General features: G+C 42.3%; 1 protein-coding gene across 3 annotated transcripts in view; it reads right to left on the reverse strand.

Moving 5' to 3' along the window:
- The window catches only part of LOC125022772 (A disintegrin and metalloproteinase with thrombospondin motifs 14), a 46915-nt gene that overhangs the window by 13029 nt on the left and 19906 nt on the right, over positions 1-13980 (reverse strand). For 2 of the 3 annotated variants that reach the window (XM_047609700.1, XM_047609699.1), the window contains exons 5-7: positions 10085-10168; positions 6825-6981; positions 4152-4257 (exon numbers count right to left, since the gene is read on the reverse strand). In XM_047609700.1, coding sequence (XP_047465656.1) covers positions 4152-4257; positions 6825-6981; positions 10085-10168 — 347 coding nt within the window. The remainder of the gene's footprint in view (positions 1-4151; positions 4258-6824; positions 6982-10084; positions 10169-13980) is intronic. The other variant, XM_047609701.1, reaches the window with a different exon arrangement.

Here is a 13980-nt window from a genome sequence, read left to right on the forward strand (position 1 = left end):
AAATTTAAAGAGACTCATTGATATAAAGTATACTTCTTTTTCTTTAGTATAAGTCAGGTTGTAGGCACATACACTTTTCTGCATCTGCATCATCTGCATAAAAAAAAATCAGTTATTAGGAATTCTGGTTAAGGAACTAATTGGGATTACTTAGCTAAGGGCTATTATACAATTTATACATTTGTGGAAACTTCTTGAATAACTTTCTTGTTGTTCTTGCAACAAGCAGATGACAGCAGTGCATTTTCATACTATTCCCATCTCAGTATGCTTAATATGAAGATATGGAATGCAGGGGTGAACAGATAACTTGGATTCAAAGCTCAATATAAGCTTCTTTTAGGTGCAAATAGGTGGTGCTCCAAGGGCAAAACATTGAAAACCACAGTCTTACGAGGGGAAAACTCCAGGAACCCCTTTCAGATGCGACAGATTAAGAAAGCCTCTAATCCACAGCCAGTGACACGCTGATAAATCCTCATAAATGAATGCCAGCAGAAGCAATTTACTTTTGTTCCCTCTCTTTGTTGAAATGATAAGGTAAAACCTAAACCTGGTGAGTCCACGTATTTAAGAATATGTGGGCAGAAGACCACAGGAGGATGATCCAGCTGCTCATAGAGAGTGATTATGAAAAGATATGACGAGTCTATTTTTTATACCACATAAGCGGTTTAGGCTTCTGCGTCAAATGGACGCCATAGCTATGGCTACGCCCTAGAAGTATACACAGGCTGCTTTAGTATTTCCAGGTCAAATTGATGTTTTGCATCAATGAAGAAGAAACACATCGAGGAAAGATTAACTGAGCAGGTTCGGAGATTCGAACACGACTCGTCTTTGGTGAAATTTTGACGAAAGTTTTAAGTCGCCATTGTTGAAAGCGAAGCAGGAAGTGGAAACAAACATTAACCCGGCTGGCTAAAAAGGCACGGCGCCAACTGCTGTTAGAGTGAGCCAGACTGATGAGCGCACAAGTGAAAATGTCTCACAAAGACGTCGGCTACGGGCATAGCCGCATTACGCCGTCTTTGTCCTGCAGTACTGTCCAAAAGAATGAATTCAGGCTTAACCTGCTCAAGGTCTCCAGTTTTCAGTAAGGACCGTTATCGTCAGTTGTTCTCTCCCTTTATTAGTTTGGTTTTACTTTGGACATTTGTTTGATTAAGAGTGTGTTTGTTTGGATTTCATTTGGACTTTAACCTTGGGGAGGAAACATTGGGGCCGCACCTTTGGATTGTCTGTTTACTACTTATGCTATTGGGGGCCATCTACAATGGCTTACAGCAGGGGCCCCGAACCGAAACTATACGTGTTCTATATTAAATATGATATTTATAAATATACAACGTTATCATTATTTTGCATACAATATTATGCTATTGAAATAATACACAGGTTGGTTTTTTTTTGTAATTCAAATGTGCATCAGTAGGGTGGTGTAACTGTCGTAAACATAAATGTAAATGACAGAATCAGTAATAAAATGTAATATGCAGCTTTGTGATTGGCTCGGCAGCGATGGGGGCGGGGCCTACCTGTGCAAGAGGCTTAGATTGACAGGTCAAGTGTGGCGCTGTGTGAAACGGTGCACTGAAGTGCTGATGAAGATTAACGTTTTCCACCTCCATTCATCCCTTTAATAAAATATGTTGGGTTTATTTTAATGTTTATTAAGAGAAATTTAAAAAAAAAATATATATAAAACTGTCTAATGAACCAAAGATTTTGCAATCCCCCTCTGCAGTACTTCCACGGACACCCTGTTGAAGACTCATGGTCTAAAGCTCTCAGACTCTGACGTAACTGTTATGAGCCTTAAGATGAACTGAATACTGCTGAATACTGCTGCATGCACAGGGCGCTGGACAAAAAAATATCCAGTTTAGTTCAGTGGCGTGACAATGGGATCTGACAACACTCTGATCTGAACAGTAATTCAAGGCCGGTGAACTTAACAATGGTCCATGATAATAAAGAAATATGTCTTTGTTATTTAGCCGGCCCTCATCAATATTATTAGACACAATAATTATGCCAAAAACGTCAAATTACACCTGACTGCTCACTATCTACAGCCTTTTGTTCGTCTGTTTTCAGGTTCCAGGGTGAAATCCAACAAAAAAAGGTTAAAAAAAAAAAAAAAAACACAGATTGATTATTATTTGCAACCTCTTTCATACGAGCACACGTGTCGTCCACGGTTTATATCAAAATGTCAACATTTTTACAGATGTTGACTGGGTTCAGTCAGTGGATGGTGCAGAAAGCAGAGCGAGATTCTCCCTTCTTTGTATTCAGCACCTATTTATCCAGCTTCAGTTCTCCCTGAGGAGGATGAAAAGCTGAACCTTTGTGTGAGTAGGTGAAAGGCTAAGATCCACAGAGCATGTGCGCACATACTGTAGTTTTCTTTTCACCTCACCTGGATGTGTTTGGTCAGTCGAACGTCGAAGAAAAGGGCAGCAATGAAGACAGCGGAGGCAAGACATTTAACGACGACTGACATCTATAGAAAGCACTCAATGTGTGTGCAGAAAAACCTATTTGCAGATTTTAAATAGAACAAGTCCACAAGGGCAACTCTGACTCTGCAAGACTTGGCTTTGTGTAAAAGTAAAATTCATGCCGTATATTGTAAATCAGCTGAACAGCTACTCAGTTATGGCTGCTGCTGAAAGAGATCAAATCAAATGTGTTTTAGATTACACAGTTTTTTTTTTTTTTGTGTCATGCTAAATGAAACTGACTGGCACAATTAAACAAATCAAGATGCTCCGGGAAATAATAGCATTTTTCCTCCCTGCCGCTTACTTCGCAGCCTTGAGAGTGAGTCATATTAACGGGATTAATTATTTTCCTCACACCTGACGTCTTCAGGCTTTACAGAGGAGGTGAAAATAAATAAATAATAAATAAAAAAACACTTTAATCAGATCAAGCTGTACATCTGGTATTTTTTCTTAAATGACCTCAGAAATCCAAAGTCAGCACAAAGACTCTTATACAAACCTTTACTCCACAGAGGGACTCAGTTACAGACAGAGTAGGTTTTATAAAGCCAGGTTGCTTAATGAAGCATCATCTGTACTTTGACCTATTTTGTCCTTGATTCACACAACTTTCGGACATGTATTCTGAGAGCACTCTGAGTGTGGTTAAGTTGTTCTGACTCTTGCTGCAAGAGGACACTGTTCACCACAGTTTGCAGTTGTTTGTAGTTTGCAGTGACGGCTCCATGGCAGGGGCTTATGGTAACAAAGCACCAAGGAGAAGGGGGACTCAAAGAGTGTGTTTCATAATCATAAAAGTTTCAATCGCATTCATTTTTTTTCATTTTTTTTTTTAAATAATATGATTAATGACTGATCAGGCGAAACATTAAAACCACTGACGGGAGAAGTGAAAAAACATCTTGTGACAATTCAGCGTTCTGCTGGGAAACTTTTGGACCTGGTATTTGTTCATGTGGATGTTACTTAGACATGTAGCACCCACCTAAACCAGACCAGACACCCCCAACCCCATAGCAATGACACTCCGTGTACAAAAACGGTTAAGGAACAACTAAAAAAAAAAACATGAAGAACAGCATAAGATGTTGACCTGGCCTCCAAATTCACTAGATCCCAAACTGATCAAGTATCTGTGGCCCCTCCCCTCCACCCATAGGACCCCAAGGCCCCCACCAACAAAATCCTATTGTCACGGGACCCCCTCAAAAGGCCCATGTCCATTCTCTGATGAGTCACAACTGTTTTGTAGACCTACACAATATTAGTTAACATTCAGTGTTTAATTCTGCATTTACTAATGCAGCACTCAGGTTGACCATTATACAGTCTCAGGAGAGTAGTGCATTCAGATTTATTCATGCAAGCGCCAACCAAGGCTGCCCACTGTCCTCTGTGAATAGATGAAGAAGCCGTCGAGGACCTGTTCTTCTGTTCTTTTGTGTGTTGTGACGGTCAATCACATCCGTCTGGGCAGCTTACACGAGGAAGAGGGTTGCGTTTGTTTCAAATAGAAAGCAGGAAGAGAAGCTCCGCCTACGCATTAACCTTCATTTCCTATTTTTTTAGAAGTAGGATGAGATCACAGACAACAGCTGCACACACACACACAACTATACATGGAGACTTTTAACTCACACATGGCCGGTTTCGTGAGCCACCACGAAGGCGGAGGAGAAGCCGTCCTCGTGGTTCAGAGTGCAGCTCCTCAGCGGGTGGCACATCCCCGTCACCGGAGCATAACCTGGGCAACAGAAAAAAAAAAAGACCACACAGCCCTAATAATGAAGTACCAGAATGAAAGCAGTGATGTTCTCATGTCGTGCGATATGAGATCTATATAAATTATGAGGTTATAGAGGGTATGCACTGACATCACCACCGCCTGGTACCACGACCCCTTTGAGTGGCAAAAACATGGTGAAATGTATCAGTAAATACAGTGAGAGACACTGCTTTTCAAATCTGTTGGTTCAGTCAATTACACAACAGCCCATTTTTAATGATTCAAATTAATAAGCCTAGGATTCAAACTAATGCTGCTAATCTCCTTGATCAACTGTCACTTTTTGCCATTCAGTAACCACGGAGACTTCGCTGGCTGTGGCGCCACGTGCATACCCTCTATTGTCATGGTGGCTATTAGAGCCACTTTAGGAGTGGCTTTAAAAGAACATGCTGATGATTACATGTACTTATGTAATGTTGAATCTGGGCTCCACTCATTCGTGGTGAAGTTAAAATAAGGGGAAACGCTTCTTATTAATCACGTCATCGTTTTCTATAGATTACACGGTTCACCTTTGAGCAATGCCACACAGATGACATGCACGAGTAAAACACTGAGGACTTTTTGTCTCTATTCAAACATTTGATAGCAAACACTACCAAATCCTAATGAAGACCACGCCTTGTGAAATTCTACCTCCACTGCTTATCTATAAAAGCGCGTCTAATCCGTCTCCTTTTGTTCCCTTTGGTTCTCAACTAAGGCCCAAAAAAGAAGCCAAACCTTCCCGAGGCGCAAACCTTACGCCTCATGGCTCCGTCTATTTCCCTCAACTCTGGCTACCAATAAACTTCTTTGCATCGGTAAAGGCGTGGTCGAGTGGAGGTAAGCTCCTGAAGCTCCTGAAGCTCCTGAAGCTCCTGAAGCGTATTTCGGGAGCTCGTCGCCGGCGTTCACCCAGCAAACACCCGCCTGGCATCCCAACATTTCACACAGTTTCACCAGGGCGACAAACGTTTAAGCAAAAGCACAAACATTGAACATAAACTCGATCAAGAGGTGTGCAGTGATTCAGCTTAGCGCATTATTTGGTTTCGGTTCAGAAGCACGCTCGTTCCAGCCTTTTTTCTTTTCTTTTTTTTTTTGTAAAGGAGGCTTTCAGATAATTTTCATGCTCTGACCATCAGAAGACCTTTTTGGCATGCAGGTAAAAAAGCAGAAAATGCAGCAGGCAGACAGCTGGTGATAAAGACTCTTGAAAGGCATGTACGTCGGGTTATTTTGGTGGTGCTGAAAAGGAGAAACATCTGCAGCGAGTTATTTCAGTCATAGCAGAGTGCCTACAGTGTGATATGACAGCGCCTGATCGAGGCCAGGTTCTGATCCCAGGCGGTTCGATCCGCGGACGGCAACGGAATGGGCGCATTAATGCTGCAGGTGAAGTAGCGAGACGTGGAAGCAGCTGTTTAGCGTGTCCCCTTTATCTGGAATGATGATAAAGGGATTTTCAGGAGAATGCAGATGGCATTCTCATGAAGAGGCCATCTCAGCATGAGCTTTGCACACTGAAGCGAAAAGCAGCTCAAAAAAATGTGATTCTGTGCCGCCGATGTCAAGAGAGTAAGAGAGGTGTTCCCTGTCGTCTGGTTGATGAACTCAAACGCCGAACTGAACCCATATGGGAAACCGTTCAGCGGCGGGGAGGGCAGATCAGAAGAACGGCGGAAATCTCATTATCGAGAGTTTCCAGCTCGTCCTGTTTGGTCAACAAGCACAATACCTGCATTCGGACATAGAATCTACCATCTCGCGGCTAAACTTTTGGCAAGAAAGTGTGATCTCATGCGCCTGCTCGCGACCCGGAGACCCGGCGCAGGGGCCCAGCCCAACGCGCAGCGAGGCGCCTTAGAAACGGGGCTTGTTGTGAGCACAACACAACTGCAGCTATGGCAACATCCGGAGGTGTGACAAGCAAACCAGGTAGCCTCGGGCCGTCCTCTAAACATGACACGTGTGCTTTAAAAAGTTAAAAATATACACAGGTCAGTGCAAGATATAGAGCTCAAGCACAGAGGATGTTTGTTCCTGCCGGACCCAGTTTTGCTGGAGGCTTTTCTGTTCGCTTCAAATTTACTTTTGAGGCTGCAAAGAAGAAATACAGGGTGAGACAAATGCTAAACACATGTATTGCACAAACTCCCACTGACTGCATACATGTAAAGTATTAATATTTAGATTAGGAGAAATCTACTGATTCATAATTTAAGATTAAAAGGAACAGTTAAAGAAAAACTACCAACTATTTCTGTTTTTTCCTCTACATGCCAAAAACCTTCACCATCAATTCTTCATTCCTACAGGGTGGCGTTCACGTCAAGTCAGCAAGGTTTTTCGGAGAGAAACTCAGCACCCATGAGGTCGGCGGGATCGGGTTCGCGGCCATCGGCTCCGGCCCCTCCCCCACTCTAAAGTTTTCCGTCGACCTTACCTGGGCAAGACTTGAAGCCAACCCCTTTGTGAATGGGAAGCAGATCAGATCAGCACTCAGTCTGCACAGGCCTCGATCGAGAAAAATACAGTACCTTGCATACCTGCGGGACCAAAATCTTGCCTTGTGAGAAAGATGGCGTGGTCGTGGTACTCGGCGTGGTCGGGGTCGCGGCGCTGCTGCGTGTTGGCCCATCGGCACACCTGCTCCAGGCTGCGAGATGGGTTGCCACGCTCGATCAGGCTTATAGACTGCGGAGACAAAGAAGAAGAAGAAAAAAAACAGATGAATAGAAAGGTAATTGCTCCCCTCGTTTATCAGGGAACTGCTCTTCTTCAAGTGAAATACTCATCACCAGCCTTCATTCAAGGCGCGCGCGAGCTCTCATCGTTTTTAGATTGATTTCTCCGTCGAGAGGAAACAGACAGAAATAGAGATCACATTTACGTTACGGCCGACTGTCTGACACGTGGGAGCGGCAAAGTTGAAATCCATATGTGAGGCTTGATTCCTCAAGTTCACCTGACCTCCTGCTCCTCCTCCTCCTCCTCCGGTTCTCACCACCGTGACTAAAGATCAGAGAGTAAAAGCTGGCGTGGATCCGTCGGTGTTAGAAAAACAAATGTATTCGTATTCTTTTAACCCTTGTGTCCTGTTGGTCCCGAAAACAGTCACAAGGGTTTACTTTTTCCTCTTAATTTGACCCTTACGTCCACTGTATCTGGCAACTTGAATGATTTTTGGTGAGGAACCTTACTTTTACATATATTTTTTGAAATATATGTAAAAGTAAGGTCAGTAATACACTGTGGGCAGATTTACTACCCTCTCTTACTGTTAGTGGCTGTTTTCAGCTCTTCACTAACTTTGACTGCTGTAAAAACATATGTAGATAAATATGTTTTCAACTTTTTTGTTTTGATAAAATGAATCAGCCTCAGTACTGATCAAAGCTACTAAATATTAAAAAAATATATAAATTAAAATTTTTAACCCTTTAAATGCCAATTTAATAAAAAAAAAAGTCACAGATAAATAAACACGAAATTACTCATTTTGAATATAAAAAATTATGGAATTTAATGTAGACTAGTGACATCGCTGACTTTAATGCATATTTAGGCTTTGTGAAGCATCAAATTTTCATTCCTCTTGTGAAGATGAAAAGGCCAGCAGGTGCACCAGCTTATATCAGCCAATCGGAGCCGAAGTTTCTGGAGATTTCAGAGGACCATCATTGGTCTCTACATCTTCCTTCATCCCATCTTCTACCTTTCTCTCCCCTCCACCTGCTCTAAATAAACTTCTTTGAGGTGGGGTTGATTGTTTAGATTGTCTAGATTCAATTCTTAAAACATCAAAAGTGCAACCTGAGTGTAGATAGACGTTAATTTCTACACAGTGTGTCTCAAAATAGATGTGCACAGTTTCCTCAAATTGCCACCATGAAGTTTCACAATTGCTATGACTGCAGGAAGATGATGTCCAGATGGAAACCGGGCCACAAAAAAAGCGAGAGGGAATTATAAGCAGCAATGGAAAAAAAAAAAAGTTTTGTCTCTGTGTGGTTTAAAAAAAAATCCATCAAATTCGACCATAACATTCAAAGCGAGGCCGCGGTGGGAGCGACGCCGCTCGTACATGTTTCTTTTTCAGCACAAAGGATGGTGACACAACATCTTTGAGCTCATCTAATTTGTGCTGTGCAAACAACTTCCCTTTGCTTTGGCAACTACGCAGAAGAAGCCAAAAAATAAAGTCAAGCTAGCATCCACCACCACGCCCCAACAAACAAAACCCAGGATATACGTACACTTCATTAAAACTGCTAATCCGGTGGATGTTAACTCTCCGTCTATGTGCCCGCATTACAATAAGGAATTAAAACTGTTTGTCTACACTACTTATCTTAAATGAGTTATTATAAACAAGCACAGTGTATGGCAGTGAAAGCCAAGTGGGACGGTTTGTGCTCTGCATGATATATGCATGATATGTCTGCTACGTCAGGAGGCAGCAGTCCCTGCTGATGGAGCTAATGTACAGTACTTATTTAATCATCCTGTTATTGATCACCATAGTCATGTATCATGAACATTTTATATATCACTTATTCTTCTGCCTTAAAATAAAATAAAGGGTTGCAATAGATGATTGAAAATGCCAGATACAGCTTCATCCCTGGCTCTACCTCTTCCCTATTACCTGGATAATTATACCACCCCACAGCAAACTCCTCCGACACGCTCAAGGTAAGTACTGGGCTGAATTGCTAGGGGTTGTAACACCTAGTCGCCGGAGATATAATCAAATCACACTCTGCTCGGGGGCCCCTAGCCGCCGAGGAGGCCTGCCAACGCACTGAAGATGCAAACACGTGGTTTTGATTTTTTTTATCGTGCTTTAAATGTTGTTCAGATGTTGAAGGTTAACTTGGTTCGCTTCGTACTCACAGGACAATCGAGGCAAACCTATGGAGACGAAGTTCTGACATGACCTCAACACTACCTACCACCCTGCAAAACTGAACCATCAGCAGAGTGTGGCCACCGGCATTTATTACCGAGCAGTTACCTATATGTTTAGGTATATGTGATAAGAAGGAACACTGCTGCTGCCTGCAGTTACATAACTACAAGGTTGCTGTTTTGCTTGTAGACTTGTGGGTAAAGCGTGGTCACACTGCAAATGAACCGGCGCTCCACGGGGAATCGGGCTGAGACCACCGTCTCTAACTGAGCTCCGCATACGGGAGGGGGATTGTTGTGTTCATGCCAGCACAAACAAATGCTCCCATTTTTGGTACGATATAGGTGTCACAGCACCCTTAGTGTCAGCAGGATTCAATTTCCGTTCTCATTACCACACGTAATACCGTCCAGTAGCATCTTAGAGCTGTGAGAAATGAAAACAAACAATGGTAGAAGGATTCACGGTCATGTACACCAAGTGCTCTGTGGGTTCTATACACGGAGCAACTTCATTCATTACTATTTTTTCTCAGTTCTGCGTTACAGCGCTTTCTCCGTCTCTGTATATGCATGGTACAATACATGTAAAAAGTCAATTATTAACCTTATGAACCTGATGCTAATTAGTTTAACTCAGGAGAAACACTGAAAACAGCTGAATCAGAAAGCCTGCTTGTGAAACCATCCGTCACCACCTGTAAGTAAAGATCAGTAACCGACAGCTTAGATGTCTAATCTATATAAGAATGTGTGGCTAATCGTGAGAACTGACAGGTGCCGACCATCCAGTGGATCGAAATACGTCGTCTGTTTCCAAAACCTGGCACTAAAAGGAAATGTCTTTGCCTGAAAAGTTCTTCAAAAATCTGTGACAATAGCTCACCTGCCGGTACCCGACCATTATCATGCGGACCAGGACAATGTTGATGTTGGTTCCCAAAGACTCATCGTGGTAGATTTCATCAACCTGAAAGGAAATGAACAGCATCTGTCACATAAACATGGACATTGGGGACACATTGTCCATGTTTATACATGGCGGTAACGCAAACACATAATAAAACATTAATACTAACACAATGCAGCCAAAGTTAGCAGGGAGAAAAGTTCACTGTTCCCACTTTTAGCTTACCATTCCTTTGGTTCTTCTTTAACTTCTGGAGTTTCCAAGGGACACAGTACTATTACTGAGTAATTAAAGGCAATTTATTAGTAAGGGGATGCAGGTGAAGGCTAATGATGCTAATTACGGCGGCATAGAATTCTGAGGCCTGCAAAAGTGAACCCTGGTTCCCTCGAGTGACATTATCTAACTCCACACGGTGTGCTTGCATTAGCCGCGCCGGTGGCTTTGTGCTGATTTACTGAGAGGATGATCAAAGGGGCCCAAACAAAATACGACTGGTGGATACAGCTTTACCTGATGCTGACGAAGCAGTATTCTTGCATATTTCAAGCTTTGAAAGAGAAAATAAATTACGTGTCATTTGCGCTCTCGGGACATGCGGGGTCTAATAACTAGTTGCATATCCAGTCAATTTATTTTACTTTCTTACGAAATCAGCCAAGTTTTATTAAAACTCTGCTGAAACACAGCTGACAGTTATATTGGTGTGACACTGCTTCAGCACATTTTTTATTTCCGAGGACCAGCGTCCCAGCAGCAAGCCCATTTGGGACTTTATTTTTTTTCTTTTTTTCATCTCTTACAACAAGCTTGGAATCATGATGAAATATGTTAAGACATTGGCAGCAATCCAACATAACCAGCGTTGTTATGCAATGGCATAAAAAAAAGGAAAAAAAAAGAAAAAAAAAAAAGCCTGGCCCAGAAATGTGCCGACTGCTATTTGGCTTCATAAGAATGCTGAGGTATGTAGATGCGTAACACAGGCCCGAGCTAGGATCAGATTCAAAACCCCAGCTTCCACCTATTTTTTCTTTCTTTTATTAAAAGCTTGCAACAAGTCGGAACTCATTCCAGGGCCTCATAAAGTCAATCAACCGCTTCCCTTTGCGGTTGATAAATAAAGTCAAAGAGGAAAATAAGGGTTATATTATTTATTTTCCCATATATCAGCGAGTAATTTAGTCGGACCGTGTAGGTAATGGATTGCAATAAACAAGAAGTAATTTAGCTTCTTTGTTACTGAAAGGAAGTATGTGGTTTATAACTGGCATGTTAAGGCATGTGGGCTGTCTCTGGGTGTGATAGCCTCATACATTTAGACTTTATGTATTACATGCATGTGCATAATTTACCATAATTTGTGCATCATTTTATTTTTCCTGTATCGTGGCAGCACTTAATGTGAAAATACCATATGTGGGGAAGCTATCATTCACTGCTCACTGGTAATATTATCATCAATTTTCTATATAGATACCTTTCCAGTCAATGTTGAGATAATGTTATCTCAATATATACTGACAGATCCAGTTACTTCCTCGTCCACACGTGCAGTTACATCACTCTATCACATTAGGTTGTAATAGACAGTTGGTCACTGGTGCCAGGCTTTTGAAAATAAATATAGTCAACCCCACCCCCGCTATCAGTATGGGGTGAGGTTTGTGAGAGGAACCAAAGTAGTGGAAGGCAGCTCTTTGCAGTAAAGTGCTTGTGTCACATGCCAATGAACTGGCTGTCAAATTTAACCTCTTCACGCAGCAAATGGTTTTATCACCTATTAATGTTACAACACGCTGGATATCATTGAACGGCCTCTTGACGTCTAGTTGGCGCAAGTCGCTGCCTGTCTGTGTGCCGCTTAATTTTTATAATATCAAATGTTGCTGGTAAACAAACTAATGAATCCCTCCCTGTGAGACAGGTCCTAACAATACAGCCTAATAGGCGCTTTAGGCTTCTGCTTCTAAATCTCTGCAACTTTCAAATTGATTGTTTCAGATCAATAAAGATGCATCTCCGGTGCATGACCCGCATCTAGGAAAGGGTAACTGGGGAGGTTTTGGGGATGCGAGCATTTGTATGACTCGTCTGCGAAGAAATTTCACAGAAAGTTGCCATTGTTGAAGGTGAAACAGGACACAACTGCCAACTAGCGCATTGGTCTTCAATGTTTTTCAGGCCAAGGACCCCGAAAGTGATGGAGAGATTAAATAGGGACCTCCTACCTACTATATATGTTCTTTATTAAACTCGGCCTAGAGCTATTCATAAATATACATAATTATTATCATTTTGCATTTAATGTTAAACTATTCAAATAATACATGTTCAAATTTCAAACATGTGCAATGGTAGGGTGGTCGCGCACCTGCCATAAACATACATAAATGTAGCAGGGACAGTGAATCTTGTGTAATATGCGGCCTCGTGATTGGATCAGCACCTATAGGGGCGGGGCCTACTGTGTACAGGTGGCTTAGATTGACAGGTCTAATGTGGCGCAATGTGTGAAACGGTGCGTTGCTGAGAGAGCTCCCGTATAACTGAACAAGTGACGTGCCGACTGAAAGATAACGTTATGTTGAATTCATGTTAACATGCATTCAAACAAATTAAAATTTTGGGGCGGAAAAGTTTAAAAAAAATAAATGAAAAATGTCTAATCACCTGTGATTTTTTTGCGACCGTCCTGCAGTACCCCCGCAGACCCCCTAGGGGTCACGGACACCATGCTGAAAACCTATGAACTAGTATTTGATTAGCGCATAAGTATAAGTGGATTGCACCGGAATAGGCTATGTGTGTTTACAGCGTCTAGTCCTGTGGTACCTTAAATGGGCCTTAAGTATTCTCCTACATCATGAGGAATTCCAAAGCTTTCCCAGGCTAGTCGAGATAAGTAATCCCTTCAGTGAATTCTGGGTCAAATGCAAGGTCTCCTCCCAGCAATGCAACCCGATAAAATCTGCGGAGGACGCACCCGGGAGGCATCCTCATCAGAAGCACAAACTACCTCATCTGGTCCCTAAATCTAAGACTTGAGTCCACCCATCCGACGTAGAAAACTCATAGTGGCTGGTTGTTTGCACTATGTTGCTCTTTGGGTCACTACCCAAAGCCCGTGACCATAGATGAGTGCAGGAAGGTAGACTGATTGGCAAATTACTGCACTCTAAAAGCAGAAAAATAGAAACAGAGAGTTCTGCCCAAAGACTGAACTCCTATAATGTCCTTTCTCCAGTGTTCACATGAGTCTTCATAAACATTCTTCATACATCCGTGGTCTAATTGTCAACTTCTTTCTGTCCACTGTATGCTTCCCATCGATCCTTCCCTATTGATGCAGGAAGTCTCATTTGGAGCAGGTTTCAGTGGCCCTGAGCACTAATCTACCAAAGGTCATGTGAATAATTAGTCACGCTGGACACCGTGAAGTCTACAAGTGACCTGCGGTGAAGTTCCCTTTGTTCAATACTGCTGCAGCACATCAGCTTTCATCTCTCCCAAGGCTGTAATAATAATGAGGGTGTATCAAAGAAATCCTACAATTACTGCTGCCATGAAAATTACCTGCTGACGTAAAAGGCTGCATAGGATTAGACCTGTCCGTGGCTGCGAGATACACCAGAACTGTATATATCTATGTGACCACTAACACAGGCAAAGTTGCAGATAAAGTTTTTGTTTTTAATGCATTTTTGTCTTGAAATATCTGCTCAGGGATTGTTATTTAAGAAGGGATGCTAAAGCCAAATATACACCGGTCAGGCATAACATTATAACCACCTCCACACAAATACCAGGTCGAGAAGTTCATAACAAGCTCGTCAATTTTAGCCACTTCTCCTCTCAGTGGTCATAATGTT

Source organism: Mugil cephalus, chromosome 16 (genome assembly GCF_022458985.1).
Source record: "Mugil cephalus isolate CIBA_MC_2020 chromosome 16, CIBA_Mcephalus_1.1, whole genome shotgun sequence".
NCBI lineage: Eukaryota > Metazoa > Chordata > Actinopteri > Mugiliformes > Mugilidae > Mugil > Mugil cephalus.